Source organism: Mytilus californianus, unplaced genomic scaffold (assembly GCF_021869535.1).
Source record: "Mytilus californianus isolate M0D057914Y unplaced genomic scaffold, xbMytCali1.0.p SCAF_9, whole genome shotgun sequence".
Taxonomy (NCBI): domain Eukaryota; kingdom Metazoa; phylum Mollusca; class Bivalvia; order Mytilida; family Mytilidae; genus Mytilus; species Mytilus californianus.
In genome coordinates, this window is record NW_026262745.1 from 72,034,298 (window position 1) to 72,050,233 (window position 15,936).

The window sequence follows — 15,936 nt, forward strand, 5'->3', positions numbered from 1 at the left end:
AATCATTTCATCGAAAATACTTACCTGATCATGCTATACAGACACTTAACCGTATTCTAAACATAGAATGTGCTGATGGAGAGAACTTACCGTATCATGGTTACATCACTGTCGATTTAGAATTACCTGGAGCATCACCATCAGATATACCACAACATTGCTTACTACTAGTAGTCCCTGATAGTACCTACAACAAGACTGTACCTTTGCTTCTTGGTACCAACGTATTGAATAGAGCAATGGATGATGTGAAACAACGCTTTGGTCATCGATTTTTGCAAAACGCCAACTTGATCACTCCATGGTATATGACGTTTCGATGCCTTTTACTCAGAGAGAAAGAACTCAACAAGAGAAACAACAGATTAGCATTGATTAAATGCGCAGAGGGAAAGACTGTTCGCATTCCACCGAATAAAGATGTCATGCTTCAAGGTTATATGGACCATGAGTTGCCGTACCACCCTGTATGTGGAATACTTCAACCAACACATAAGGCAGCAGTACCTATAGACTTAGACATAGCTCCAACACTTGTCAACTACGAATACAGAGATAACAGATTAGTACCTGTACATATCAGTAATGTAACAACGAGAACCATAACAGTTTCACCTAACGCTATCCTTTGTGAACTGCAACCAGTCTCAATTGCTGATATAGATACAGAAGATAATACAGATTATGATGTATTGAACGATGTCAACTTACCAACGGACTTATTGAGCAATGAACAGTTAGAAAAAGGCAAACAACTACTTAGACAGTATAGAGATGTATTTAGTATGTCAGACACAGACATTGGTCACACAGATGCAGTTCGTCATAGAATTGATCTCACTGATGATACACCGTTCAAGCAGAGACATAGGCGTATACCACCAGCCATGTTTGATGAAGTTCGTACACATCTACAACAACTACTCACAGCTGGCATAATACGACGCTCACACTCACCTTGGTCATCTAATGTAGTGCTTTGTCGAAAGAAGGATGGGAAACTCAGAATGTGTATTGATTACAGACAACTTAATCAAAGGTCCGTGAAGGATTCATACGCTTTGCCACGCAGCGAAGAGATACTAGACGCTCTAGGAGGTAACACGCTATATACAGTACTTGATATGAAGAGCGGATACCATCAAGTAGAGGTAGAAGAGTCCCACAAGCAGAGAACTGCTTTCACTGTCGGTCCACTAGGCTTTTACGAATTCAACCGCTTGCCGTTTGGATTAGTCAACAGCCCAGCGACATATCAGAGGTTAATGGAAGAGATCCTAGGAGACCTCCATCTTGATATCTGTTTCATTTATCTGGATGATCTTATAATATTCTCCGATACTTACGAGGAACATCTGGTCAGATTAGAGAAAGTACTGCAGAGGCTAAGAGAAAGCGGACTTAAATTATCTCCAAAGAAATGCTCATTCCTTCAAGAGAAAGTTAAATATATTGGTCACATCGTCTCCAAAGATGGCATACAACCAGATCCTGCAAAGATAGACAAGGTAACCAACTGGCCACGTCCAACAACACCAGAAGAAATCCGTCGCTTCCTTGGCTTTGTAGGATACTACCGGAAGTTCGTCAAAGATTTTTCGAAAATAGCAAGACCACTCACCGATCTAATGCCTCCACCGAAAAGTTCATCAAAGAAACGCAAGCCACGACTCCGAGATCCAAACAGTCAATCATGGATTTGGGGAGATCTTCAAGAAAAGGCTTTCCAAACACTTAAAACAGCACTAGCTTCACCACCTATACTTGGTTTTCCACGATACAATAAACAGTTCGAGTTACACACTGATGCATCCATGCAAGGCTTAGGAGCTGTATTATATCAAGAACAGGACAACAAGAAGCGTGTCATAGCTTACGCCAGTAGAGGACTCAGTAAGACCGAGCGAAATTACCCAGTACACAAATTAGAATTTTTGGCATTAAAATGGGCTGTCACCGAGAAATTCCACGACTACTTATATGGAAACACCTTTACAGTATTGACAGACAACAATCCTCTAACGTACGTGCTAACATCAGCCAAACTAGATGCAACTGGTCACCGTTGGATTGCAGCATTAGCATCATACAACTTTAACATCATCTACAGACCAGGTTCCAAAAATGCCGATGCTGATTCTTTATCGAGATTGCCTGAGTTACTTGGACGTAAACCATCAAACTTAGATGCTACTTCTGTAAAAGCCATCTGCAATCTTCAGCATACTCAACCTTTCGTCGATAGTCTGTCAATGAATACTACTACAATCGTGGATGATACATCTTTACCAGCACAGCATTTGGTTGACATTAAATCAGAACAGAAGAATGATTACAGAATGAAAGAATGGATTTATTGGGTATCTGAACACCGCAAGCCAACAAAAGAACAACTAGAAAGATCATCAGAGAATACATGGTTCATCAATAACTTCGACAAGTTGCAACTGAAAGATGGTGTTCTATTCAGAGAAGCTACACTTGATTTCCAGCCAGTTAAACAACTTGTTTTACCAGAAACTTGCGTTCCGAAAGTACTGAAAGCACTTCACGATGACATGGGCCACCAAGGACGAGATAAGACACTGTCACTTATAAGAGATAGATTTGTATGGTATGGGATGACAAGAGATGTAGATCAGTGGATTACGCAATGTAACAGATGCATAAGACGGAAAACACCAACTAATGAAAGGGCACCACTAGTTAGCATTGAAACATACCAACCACTTGAACTAGTATGCATGGATTATTTGTCACTGGAAAGATCCAAAGGAGGTTTTGAAAATGTTCTTGTCATTACCGATCACTTTACCCGGTATGCCTTGGCAATTCCAACGAAAAATCAAACAGCAAAGACTACCGCCGAAGCCTTTTTCAACCACTTTGTAGTACATTACGGCTTGCCAAAACGAATTCACAGCGACCAAGGTGCCAACTTTGAATCAAATATCATTAAAGAACTATGTAACATCACAGGCATGCAGAAATCACGTACTACACCGTACCATCCTATGGGCAACGGAAATACAGAGCGTTTTAATCGAACATTACTGAGTATGTTGGGTACACTGGAAACAACGCAGAAGAAAGACTGGAAAGCACACATAGCTGGATTGGTTCATGCTTACAACTGCACCAGACAGACAACTACCAGATACTCACCTTACTTCCTTATGTTTGGTAGAGAGCCAAGATTACCGATAGACATCGCTTTCAACCTTCCTGATAATGAACAAAAGCAACCAGTGACAAAGTACATTGAAACCGTACAGAAAAGATTGAAAGAGGCATACGAGTTGGCAACAAAACACTCGAAAATAGGGAAAGACAGACAGAAATACAACTATAACATGAAAGCTAGATCAGCCATCTTACAAACCGGCGACAGAGTCCTAGTAAAGATCTTGGCCTTCGACGGTAAACATAAGCTAGCTGACAAGTGGGAAGAAGATCCATACCAGATTGTAATTCAGCCTAACAAAGAGATACCTGTGTATGTGGTCCAGAAAGAAAACGGAACTGGAAGAAAGAAGACACTTCATCGAAATCTTCTACTTCCAATTGGATTTCTGCCAAAGACTAATGAGTCTGAGATAACTCCTGCACCTAGACAGAAGCGTAAACCGAAGAAGTCTGGACGACCACCGACGAAGTCTGTTGGGGACAGCATTGAAAAGATGACTGCATTGGAATCAGATGAGGAGTCGGAGCAGGAGTATTGGATAATAGAGACAGGAAGGAGTACACCTAGCAACACTGACAGTGAAGCAGATATGGTAGAAAGACCTGGGATAGATGATGTAACTATCAGCGACACGGGTGACGATCATGATGCCGTTGGTAGTAGCCAGGTTAACGGTTTAGTAGAGGACGCTTTACCTTCAGACATAGGAAATGCTGAAGAACCTATCCCTGGAACAGAGGATGTTGAACCTGCAGCGACTGGTCAGAATATTGAAGCTGACGCTTTAGAATCAAATAATGGCAGTGCGTTGACGGAGGATCCATCTCTAGATGAAATGGCAGATGAACCCACAGATGATGAAACTCCAACAGTACAACCAGTTAGAGAAAGAAGACGTAGATACTTACCTACACCACCACGTCACATACCAGAAACTACCACACTAGCTAGACCTCAGAGAAACCGGCAACCACCGAAGTACCTGCAAGATTATGTAACTACAGCAAAGCAGGCCACCACTAAACCAGATTGGTTGGAAAAAGTACATTGGTTGGAAAGTCAGGCAGAAACAGGACGATTTAGAGGTCTAGAGATTGAACTATCTAGGGCTATCATCAAGATTATTGAGAACAGTTGATAATGTAAACAGCTTGACGAGGACGACAAGTTCATAAAAGAGGGGAGAAAGACAGAATGACATGGAAGTCATTTTCTTCAACAGAGGGGAGAATGTAGTAGTGTCATTTTTACGCCTATTAAATAACAGTAAAAATATCTTTATAACGTTCTTCAAATTAATTTATTATAAACGTTTTACTCTTGAATTTCGATAAAAGAATATTATAATTTAAATCCAAATCTACACTTTACTTTTTATATTTAGTTCATGAATATTCAAAAGGTTCTTAGTTAAAATTGCGTATCTGATTGGTCATTGTGATTTCGCGGTCAATTTATATTTTGTATTGACCAGGTAGATTTGAACGGGAACTTGAAATGACAGCCACATGATATTGTGTGTCCCGAGTTATATTACCTGTATATTATTATTTTCATTCATTGTGGACACAACATATATCTGATTAATGTAAGTTATTTTCTTTATTATATAAGTTATATTTTCACATGTAAATGATAAAGTTAGCAAAGTTTCTATTGTATGACTTCGTTCTCCTCGTAAAGTTTGATTATTACATTAGTATGATAGATGTACCCGAGAATATTTTATTTAGCTTCGTGCTACATATATTTTATTATCTACCGTTAATTTGTCACGATAGAATATAGAACAAGATAATTTGCGCAGCTATTTGATTATTGACACAGATAATTGATATTTCATAAATGGCGGCATATTAAACAAAATAAGGAAAAGTGTTAATGTTGATATTTATTAGTACACTTATATTATACAATGTAATGATAGAAGTATAACTATGAATGAACTTGAGTTATTTTGTCATATTGTATATTTTAATATTTTACGAGTCCGAATGTTTATGATTACATTTTGGTTTTAGGACTCCATTGATGTAGTTATATACAGAGTATTACTTGTGAACTGTGCCTACTCCTTACCAGTAAAACTCACTCCACAAGTGGTAAGAGTCAATCTATTTTAATTATGTAATGTTGTAAACAGAACGTTATGGATTATTTCCCTTTAAATATGCGGTTTTAAGCATATCTAAGATATTGGCTTAATTAGTCTTTATAAAAATAGTATTTGCAACTTAATGATTGTTGTAATGTAATAGTATGTAAAGATTAAATAATATATTATGTTCCGATTAGTTTATTGTTATATGTGCAGTTTTCACTTTAGTTTTGTACCGTACACATAGTTTACCAGTAAACATTATATAGTACACTATTTATGATCAAGGGTTACATTCTTGTGTAGTATATCACAATGAGAAATAAAAGTACACGTGACATCAATTTACTGAATGTATTTATTATTGAATTAGTAGTATAGTACACAGTAATTAAGAGCATTGTATTTTACTATTACCATATGTGATAATGTGTAATTTAAGATACTTGTGTTTTATAAAATAGAACTGTTAATTATAATTGTGATATTGTTATTTCAGAGTTTATTTTCTATTACTGGTATTAAATCATCCGAACCCTATAGAACAGAGTTTGTTATTACTTAATCCAAGATACGACCCTGTTACAATAACACTACCGTTTTGCAGAAATCAACTCAGGAACACTGGAATTAGTGTGCGATAGGTGAACAGTGGCCTAAATTCAAAGTGTTAAAGTCCTCTAACTGTGGAACGACAAACCAGAAAATTACAAAAAGATCAACGTGGGTCTTAGATACATGATTATTGTTATTAGTTGTTATTGGCTCTGAACTAGCTGTCAATAACTGTAAGTACTTTCAGATCTGTACTTAGTGTTTTTTGTTGTTGTTGGTATTTATAAATTCCCTGCCAAGTCCTGTCTGTGTTTTTGATAGTTGTTTTTCCGCTTTGTATCGATCTGATGAGTTAAGTCCTTTTCAAATGATTTTAATGGTTTGTTTTTATGTTGTACTGTATGTAACACCACTGTCCCAACTGTCCCAGGATAGGGGAGGGTTTAGTGCCAGCTAAATTGTTTAACCCCGCCCGTTCTCTGTGTGTTTGTCCCAAGTCATTAGCCTGTAATTCAATGGTTGTCGTTTGCTGCTGTATATCATATTTATTTTTCGTTCTTTGTTGTTGTTTTTTTTACATAAAACAGGCTGTTAGTTTTCTCGTTTGAATTGTATTACATTTGTCATTTCGGGGCATCTTGTAGTTGATTATGGGGTATGGGTTTTGCTCATTGTTGACGGCCGTACGATGACCTATAGTTGTTAACCTCTATGTCCTTTGGTCTCTGGTAGAGATTTGTCTCATTGGCAATCATACCACATCTTCTATATATATAGATATATATATATATATATATATATATATATATATGAGGGTCTGGATTAGGGAATCCTTTAATTCTATATTCTTTAATCTTTCAGTTATTATTCACTATTCTTTATTAATTTTGCACGTTTTTCTCTATTCTTTATCGTGTTGGCCTATTTTCTGAAATGTAAGCTCATTACTCTATTCTTAAAACCTCATCCAGACCCTCATATATATTCTTCTTCTTCTTTCAGTTTCTAGCGATCCTTCAAAATTAATTGAAGATTATTCGCCGCGCGTCGACTATAAATTTAAAAACTAAACTCCCCCCCCCCCCCCCCAAAAAAAAAAAACAACAAAAGAATTACGTGCATTCGAAAAAATAACATTAACATAAAACTATATACATTTGATAACCATAAAAGTTAAGTGGTAAATGATTCGAATGTATTAACTTTACGTGGATAAAATGAATATACATAGTTGCCTTTAGTTGTATTTGTTTAATTGAGTGTGGACTGCTATGTCTGGTTCTATTGTCTAGTTAAATGTAGGGACTGTAACAATTTCATGAATGATTGTTCAAAAGAGAACATTCTGTATCTTAGTCGTCTTATTTCGAGTTGGTACCAGTTTAGGCCTGTCATCATGTCAGTAACTGAGCTGGTGTTGTAGAATAGACTGATTTGCTTTTGATGATGTCATGCCATCGATATGGTTATCCCATTTTAAGCTTGACTGAGAGGTTAGACCCACATGCACTTGTCTTTGAAAAAATGTTTACCTATATATACTTGTCATATTAATGTTTATAGGTAATTTTTTTCAGAGATAAGTGCCTGTGGTTAGTAGAAATAAGAAGATGTGGTATGAGTGCCAATGAGACAACTCTCCATCCAAGTCACAATGTGTAAAAAGTAAACAATTATAGGTCAAAGTACGGCCTTCAACACGGAGCCTTGGCTCACACCGTACAGCAAGCTATAAAGGCCCGAACATGACTAATGTAAAACAATTCAAACAGGAAAACCAGCGGTCTAATATATATAAAAAACGAGAAACACATAAGAACCACATCAACAAACGACAACCACTGAACAACAGGTTCCTTGAATATTAGGCCTGAATATTTTGTAGATTCAACTTTTTCGATTGATAGATTAAGTAAATTGTTTGTGAGGTCTACAGGTTTTGTGTTACACTGAGAATGTTGCGTTCATCAAAATAAAAATGAATGATCCAGTCCCCCTCCTATCTGCCGGTAGCTTCTAAATCAGACTGCAATTTATGAGTGTCATCCGGTTTCTTAATTTCCTTGTAAATAGTGCTATCATCTGCGAATATTCCCAATGTGCTATGTTTAATATATTATGCCAAATCGTTAATATAGATTAAAAATAAGATTGGCCCAAGTATTGTGCCTTGCGTTACTCCAGATGATATAGGAATGTTATCTAATGTTTCTCCTTCGAGGACTACTGTTTGTGTTCTTGTATTTCAATATGTCTTGAATCTATTATAATGCATTGCAATTTATACCATAGAAGCCGATTTTATACATGAGATGAGGATGTGAAACATTTTTGCAAAATCCATTATTATGATGTCAGTTTGACTATTTTGTTTTCAATTAGAATTTGCAAGATCTTGAATAAATGATATTAACTGAATTTCACAGGAACGGGATGATCGAAAACCATGTTGGAAGTCATATAGATAGAAGTTTATGTATTTTTAGATGTTTCATAATATTACTACCTACAACATGTTCTAAAAGTTTGAAGCAGATGTATGTTAACGATACATATACATATATCATAGTATATCTTAGTATGATTAAACTTTGGTAAAGACTACAGGACATTTGTAATGGATCTCAATAGAACAAAATTTAATGTATTGATAATAATCAAGATAACAAAATATTGATAGTGCTTTTGAAGAATCAGTAGCTATGTCATCTGCCAAGCAAGAATCATGGGTTTAAGTTTATTCAGAAAATATTTCAATTTTTGAACCTTGAACACTTATATATAAATATATATCAAAACATAAACAGAATTATATAATAAATAAAGTATAATCTTGTTTACAATCAAAATTTATAGGTCTTTAGCACAATGAACTAAATAATGATAATAAAACAAGAGTCAATGCTGGAAATAAGTTAAGAACATACAGAAATTAGACTGTCCTGTTCTTGCAAACAGTTTAACTGTAGAAAGCCATTCATCAATGATCTGAATTGTAAATATAAAAAATTTATCAATATAAAAATAAGAAGATGTGGTATGATTGTAAATGAGACAACTCTCCACAAACACCAAAAGACACAGAAATTAACAACTATAGGTCACCGTACGGCCTTCAACAAAACCCATACCGCATAGTCAGCTATAAAAGGCCCCGAAATGACAAATGTAAAACAATTCAAACGAGAAAACTAACGGCCTGATTTATGTACAAAATAATGAAAGAAAAAAAAATATGATAAACAGCAACAAACGACAACCACTGAATTACATGCTCCTGACAAGGGACAGGCACATACAGAATGTGGCCGGGTTAAACTAGTTTGAAGGCGCGCCAACCCTCCCCTAACCTGGGACAGTGGTGTAACAGTACAACTGAACATAAGAACAAACTATAAAAATCAGTTGAAAAGGGCTCAACTCATGCAGAAATACATCTTACAAAAACACAGAGTGGACGTGGCAGGGTACTTATACATCCCGACAACAAAAAGACACTACTTGAAGTACAGATCTGAGCCTCGGAGTACTCGCAGTTACTGACAGCTAGATCAGAGCCAATAATATCTAATGAAAAAAGCATGCATCTAAGACTAAAATATCAATCAGTACACATACAACATCCAATGGATTTAGTATAAAGACGTCATTAACTGTCAGAGAAAACATGACCTTGTGCAATGCCAAGATACAGGTCAGGATCGACAGACTGTACAGCCAAGAATGTGCATATGTATCTAAAAATAGAATTCTTCAGAGAATAAATGTTTATGGTTAATGACTAATGAAGAAAGTTATGTTATAAAACTTGTATTACATATGATATCATAACTAACAGAAAAACAGGATCCATATAGGATCCATTACTGAATCAAACCCACCTATGAAATATTAGAATGATGGAGTTATCTCTCCTTGTCCAAATCTAGGTGGATATCCTCAATATAAAAAAAAAATAGAAATATACATTAATGTTGACATTTTTTTCTCTCTCTTACTAGATGATGGAGTTAAAAGTGCGGCTTTTTTTCATACAACCATACAATTATTACTCTAATAAACCATTATTTTCTTATTAGTTTATAAAAGAGGGACGAAAGATACCAGAGGGACAGTCAAACTCATGGATCGAAAACAAACTGACAACGCCATGGCCAAAAATAAAAAGACAAACAGACAAATAATAGTACAGATGACACAACATAAAAAACCAAAGACTAAGCAACACGAACCCCACCAAAAACTGGGGGTGATCTCAGGTGCTCCGGAAGGGTAAGCAGATCCTGCTCCACATGTGGCACCCGTCGTGTTGCTTATGTTATTACAAATCAGGTAAATAGTCTAATTCGGTAAGTCACATTCGTGAAAAGGGAGGGTATTGTAGTTACGACATAAGGAACATATCCGATATCATATGTGAAACAGTTATTCCATAACGGTCAACCAACTCGTGATGGCGTCCGTAAAATTTACGAAGGGATGACTTCAACTTCACCATTTGGAACTCTTGGTTTAATAGCTTCCTTGTGAGCAGCAATCCTCTATCAAGGAAATCATGATAGGAAACACAAGCCCGGGAATATCGTATCAATTGGGAGATATATACTCCGTATGCAGGCGCTGCTGGAATGTTGCTACATAGAAATGGAAAGTTCACAATTGGGAAGCTGAAATCATCTCTTTTGTCGTAAAGTTTTGTTTTCAACCGACCCTCATTGTCAATTTCTAGATTTAAGTCAAGATATGAAGCAGACTTAACTGTATCTGTAGTATCCTTTATATCTAGTTCGATGGGATAGATTCGTTCAACATAGTCACCAAATTTTGTATTATTTAGTGAGAGAACGTCATCTATATAGCGGAACGTAGAGCTAAAGGATATTGCTAACTTCTTATCTTTTTTCCTAAGAAGTTCCTGTATGAAGTCAGCCTCATAATAATAAAGAACTTGACAAGTCGGCAAGAAGTTCCCATTGGAATTCCGACAGTCTGTTGAAAAACACGTCCTCCAAACGTAACAAATATGTTGTCAATCAAGAAATCAAGCATCTTGATAATGTCAGTTTCAGAGAATTTTTTGTTTGAATCAGAGTGATTCTTTACAAAGTAGGATGTATCCCTCCCCAAGACAAGATACTTGTATCTACGTTCGCCATTCTTTTTAATGAAACAAAGTAATACCAACTCTTTCAATTTGTCTTTTAGTTTGGAATGGGGAATACTTGTGTAAAGTGTAGAAAAGTCAAATGTTTTAATAGTATTGCAAGATGAGAGAGTCCTAGATTGTATGTACTCTGAAAGATCTTTGGAAGTTTTTAGTATCCACATCTGATTCACGCCACCTCTAGAATAGGCAGTTTCACAATAACTTTGGAGCCCGGCTTTGATTGCTGATAAAATAGATGTTAATAATTTAGAAAGAGGTTTCGTGAAGCACTTGGAAGACCCAGCAATATACCGTTGTTTGTAAGGACACGTATGTAGTTTAGGTATCCAATACAGTGATGGAAGATCCAGTTCTTCATCATTGGTTGAAATTCCAAAGGAACATAGAACAGACCTATGATTATCCAGGATTTCCTCTTTGGTAAGTGTCGTGAGGGTATATGTTGAGTTTCCAAGTGAATTGTCAATACCTAATTCATTTATCAAGCAGTCTATGTAATGATATTTACACACAAAAACGATGTTGTATCTACGGGGACAACAAAATATTTGTCATGGAGGTAGGACAAGTGTTTTATAATTGTTTAGTTTGTTTCTTATGCTATTATCGTCTCCTCGGAGACGGTCTTAAGAGTTGAACGATGCACAGTCTGTGGGATGAATGCTTCTTACTATCTGATTGGAAGATACTGACTCTAATAGTGATTCGTTGATTGGTTGGGACAATCATAACCTAGTAAATGTCTGTTAATCCCGTAGAGTGTCGGATTTGAACTCTTTATTTTAGCAATTAGAATTTGCCTGATTACCAATCATGCATATCGGAACACAGGTAACACTTGTCTATAAATAGCCGAAACTCCTAAAATTTCGTAAACACACACGTGATTATTTCACATTCAATCCAGTCCCTCACTGCCAAGTTACGTACATTTTATACATGAAAACATAGGAAAACACCGCGCTTGCTTTTTTCTTAGGTTATAGATATTAATTCTTAGTAAGATAATCAAAAGGCAGAAAAAAAACATTAAAAACGGATATATCCAAATCATTTATTTTCAATGAATAGCTCTCCCTAGCTCTTCCTATCAAGATATCAGACGTTGAAGAACAGAAGACTAAAAAAACTCCAAAGGGAAATATAAGAAGTAGTGGATTCGGAAACGATAATCAACTTGCGACTAAAGTCGCTCGTTGATCATCGTTTACGAATCCACTACTTCTAATCAATTCTCTACTACATAATGTATTTAGAAAGCAACCCAATTAAACAACAAACAAAACAATCTACTTCTAAAGTTCAACATACGTTCTTTTACAATGGACATTTCATTACAATATTTAAAGTTCTTAATCCTCCCAAGTCTAGCTATAATATATAGCATAGATGTGAATACATGTACAAAAATATCTTAATAGCAAAAAATTCATAATGGGTTCTGCGGAACCCTGTGTCTCGCCTGTGATTGCTGCTATCGGTGTAAAGGTGTAATGTTGACTTAAAAAGTGAGTCCATTTATGAGTATAAAGAATTTAGAAAAAAAATTCAAACTTTTTCTTTAGATGCTTTTTTCTTGGTCTTGAAGATTAGCTTATGTCCAAGTTTCATAACAATCCATGAAGGTTTTAAAATGTCAAAAAAGTTTAATACCAGACTGTCTGTTAATCTAAACTGTAAAAAAAACTAAGTCCATCTATCAGAAAAAACTGAAAAAAAAATATTTTCAAAAGTTTGCTACAAACGCAGATGATTAAGACATTATCCATCCGTTTCCAGTATGTATATATTCCCGCGAAAAAGATATTGGTAAATCTAAAAAAATGTATAAACCTTTTACAAGTTTTGTAATCCACTACAATTTATATACAAGGCTATTCTGAATGAATTAAACTACAAAGCGAAAACATTTTCCATTTTCATCAGATAAAGACGTCTAGCTTTTTAGAAAAGCTATTACTTGTGAATAATTACATTGTAATTAATCTGTCCTTCAAAGGGCACATTGATTGGTTAATAAAATTATCTGTATCTGTTAATGATATGGTGCGATAGTTTATAGAATTATCTCTTTCGGTTTCAGGCATGCGTTTTTCCTGAAAGCCGACAAAATCATTATTAACTCTTCTTTATTTATAAACTTGTGGAAATAATGTGACAACTACTTTTTTGCCCCAAAACTTTTGCAAAAAGAATAATGGGCTGAAAACACAATTATTTTTGGAATGTAAAATATCTCAAACAGTTTTGGAAATACCCTTGTAAAATATCTCAATCAGTTTTGGAAATAAGGGTATTTCCAAAACTGGTTGAGATATTTTACATTACAACTATGCAAAACAAATATACACTCATCATTACGCCTCTTAATTTCTTCTGTTTAAAAAATAATAAAACAATATGTTCAATAGGAAATTGCGACAGCTATTTTTGGTCTCAATAATTGGTTGGCATAGATTTTTATATTGAAACTAGAAAATTTTACAAGGAAATGAAATCAATTTTATGAGATCTTGGATGAGTTTAAGAAAAGAGAATAATAGGCTAGAAAATAATGAATATAGAATAAGGGGCTAAACAATGATAATTAGAGAATAAAGGGTTTCTAAAATATAGGGAAGTAGAGAATGATGGACAAATAAACTGAAGAATATAATATACGTGGCATCAAAAATTACGTATATGAAGACCACCCCCAACCCCCCCAACCCCCAACCCCCCATTTAAATACGTATTTACTAAATATGTAAAATGAACATATTTTTTTTAATTGCGATACTCGGGCAGGTCCGCTACTTTACTTTGATGGAGGAACGGCCGGAATCGACCGAGTTTAGACGAGTGATGTTTGTTTAGTCCGCCGACAGTCTCCATTGATTTAATTGCAGACATCAAGTCACCAGAAAAAGACTTTTTTAATTCCAAAAGAGCAAAACATAATAACATAATATAGAATTTTACTCGGTACCGTTCTCGATTCTATGGATAAAAGGATGTCACGATCCATATTGTGGTATACATGTCAACGCATATTAGTTACGCATAACAGAAGTCCCCTTTGCTATAATTTCTGTTCCCGTTGGAACAAATATTCTATACCCTTTATTCTGTTAGGAACAAATTAAAAATAACAATTATTGTAATATTCGGTCGTGTGGAAATAATATTCAAGAATATTACTTTCGTTTGGAAATAATTTTATGAAAGAACTCCTACTTCATGGCATGCATACGCCAATGAGACAGTTCTTAGTCCAGTAGCAGATGAACAACCAAAGGCATCTCGTCGTGTGAATCTTATAGTGTTATATGTCCACTCTTGATAAAAATGGAGATAGCTATATATTTGAGATCCAAGTGCAATGGTCTATCTCCCTATACAACTATAATACGAGATTTCTACACTCTACGAGTTTTTGCCAGAGCTACACTGGTCTATCTTCACTCTCTAATTGGGTTATAATAGTTTTTTCATGTAGTTAGTTCAGAGAAAAACATTTTTATAGTGCTGTTTCTCCACTATTTCTCATGTATTTTTGATACTAAATAATTGTTATCAAAATCATCTTTGTAGTACTACGATTAAATGGTTTGCATGGTTTGAACTCAATCTATGAGCAATTATTATCAAATCCAGCAGTACAGAATTGGAGATATTACAAAGTTTAAAATCCATGGTTAATCTCCAATGGAAATATAGGGATAATTTTTTAAAAGTACATCGTTAGTAGTGAAATGTTCTATCTCCAAAAAATGTTTTATCTCCAAAAAAGGGGATACTTTATTTATCTAAGTTGCTTGTCTAATAAAACAAACAATCGATCAAAGAGTTACTCTTCGTGTACCTAAATTCGGTTCCTGTGTAACCTTTCATGTCTCAGTCAAATATTTATGATATTGCGCTTTTAAACTTTAATTTAAATTTTTACCACGATTACCAAAAAGGAAATACATTATTATAAGATTCACACGACGAATTCTATAGAACAAGACACAGTCTTCAACAACATGGCAAATACATAGATTTTGTTCCTTGAAAAGTTGAAGAATTTCTAAAATATTTCTGATTGTTGTTTTTTTTTAACCTACTGAACATCCATAAAACTATGGTAAAATCCGACTTGGGACCTTGGGAGGGTTTCGGTGGTCGACCTTGCGACCTGACATTTCATTTAAAGGGACCTAGCTGTGACATTTAAAAATTTCAGAACCGAGAATCAGATCAGAACTGTATATCTTGCTTAAAAGTAAACCGTGTTGACCTGAGGCAACTTTTTAAAATTAACTTTGTGACTTAAAGGGGTACCCTACTTAAGCCCTTAAAGTACCAGCAAGCGGACGTGAAACATACTGGAGAAGCTTTGATCTGACTCGTGACATTCCGCGACACGGGAAAATATGACAATTCTTTTAACTTATATACACAATTAATATTCTGTATTGAATCTTAATTAGATGGCCAGGGATGAAATCAATATTTTTTTTCTGACCGGAAAATTAAAAATAATAGATGTCCCAGCCAGAATGCATTAGGCCACTTTTGATAACAACATCAAAAGGCGGATTTAGGGGGGGCAGGGTCCCGGGCCCCCTCCCCTTTTCTGGGAAAAATTTGGTTGATTATATAGAGAAGTCACTGAAGCATGACCGGAGCGGGCCCCCTCTCAGGCAGTCAGTGGGCCCCCACTGAACATACTTTACTACCAGTTATAGACCAACAGGGGGCACAATGAGCATACGTTTAGAGAAAAACGAATATAACTTTGATTGAAATATCATACAATATGTACAATATATGAATACGTGACACTTATTCATGTAATTAATACCATGAAACCTACAACAAAAATATGTCGACTGTAACATTGTTTCGGACATACAACACAATAGTTAAAACGCAATAATTTAATCATATTGTATTTAAAAAAAT

The 15,936-nt window shown here is 35.3% G+C and overlaps 1 protein-coding gene across 1 annotated transcript; it reads left to right on the forward strand.

Moving 5' to 3' along the window:
• The first annotated feature begins 3,478 nt into the window (after positions 1 to 3,478).
• LOC127714571 (uncharacterized) lies at positions 3,479 to 5,825 on the forward strand. The gene is made up of 2 exons (XM_052220643.1): positions 3,479 to 4,775; positions 5,209 to 5,825. Exon 1 carries the CDS (start codon positions 3,681 to 3,683, stop codon positions 4,323 to 4,325), a length of 645 nt encoding a protein of 214 aa, XP_052076603.1. The 5' UTR covers positions 3,479 to 3,680; the 3' UTR covers positions 4,326 to 4,775; positions 5,209 to 5,825.
• Positions 5,826 to 15,936: the final 10,111 nt, after the last annotated feature.

Excerpts from the sequence above, each read along its gene's own strand:
- LOC127714571 (XM_052220643.1), top strand. The coding sequence starts at position 3,681 with ATGACTGCATTGGAATCAGATGAGGAGTCGGAGCAGGAGTATTGGATA.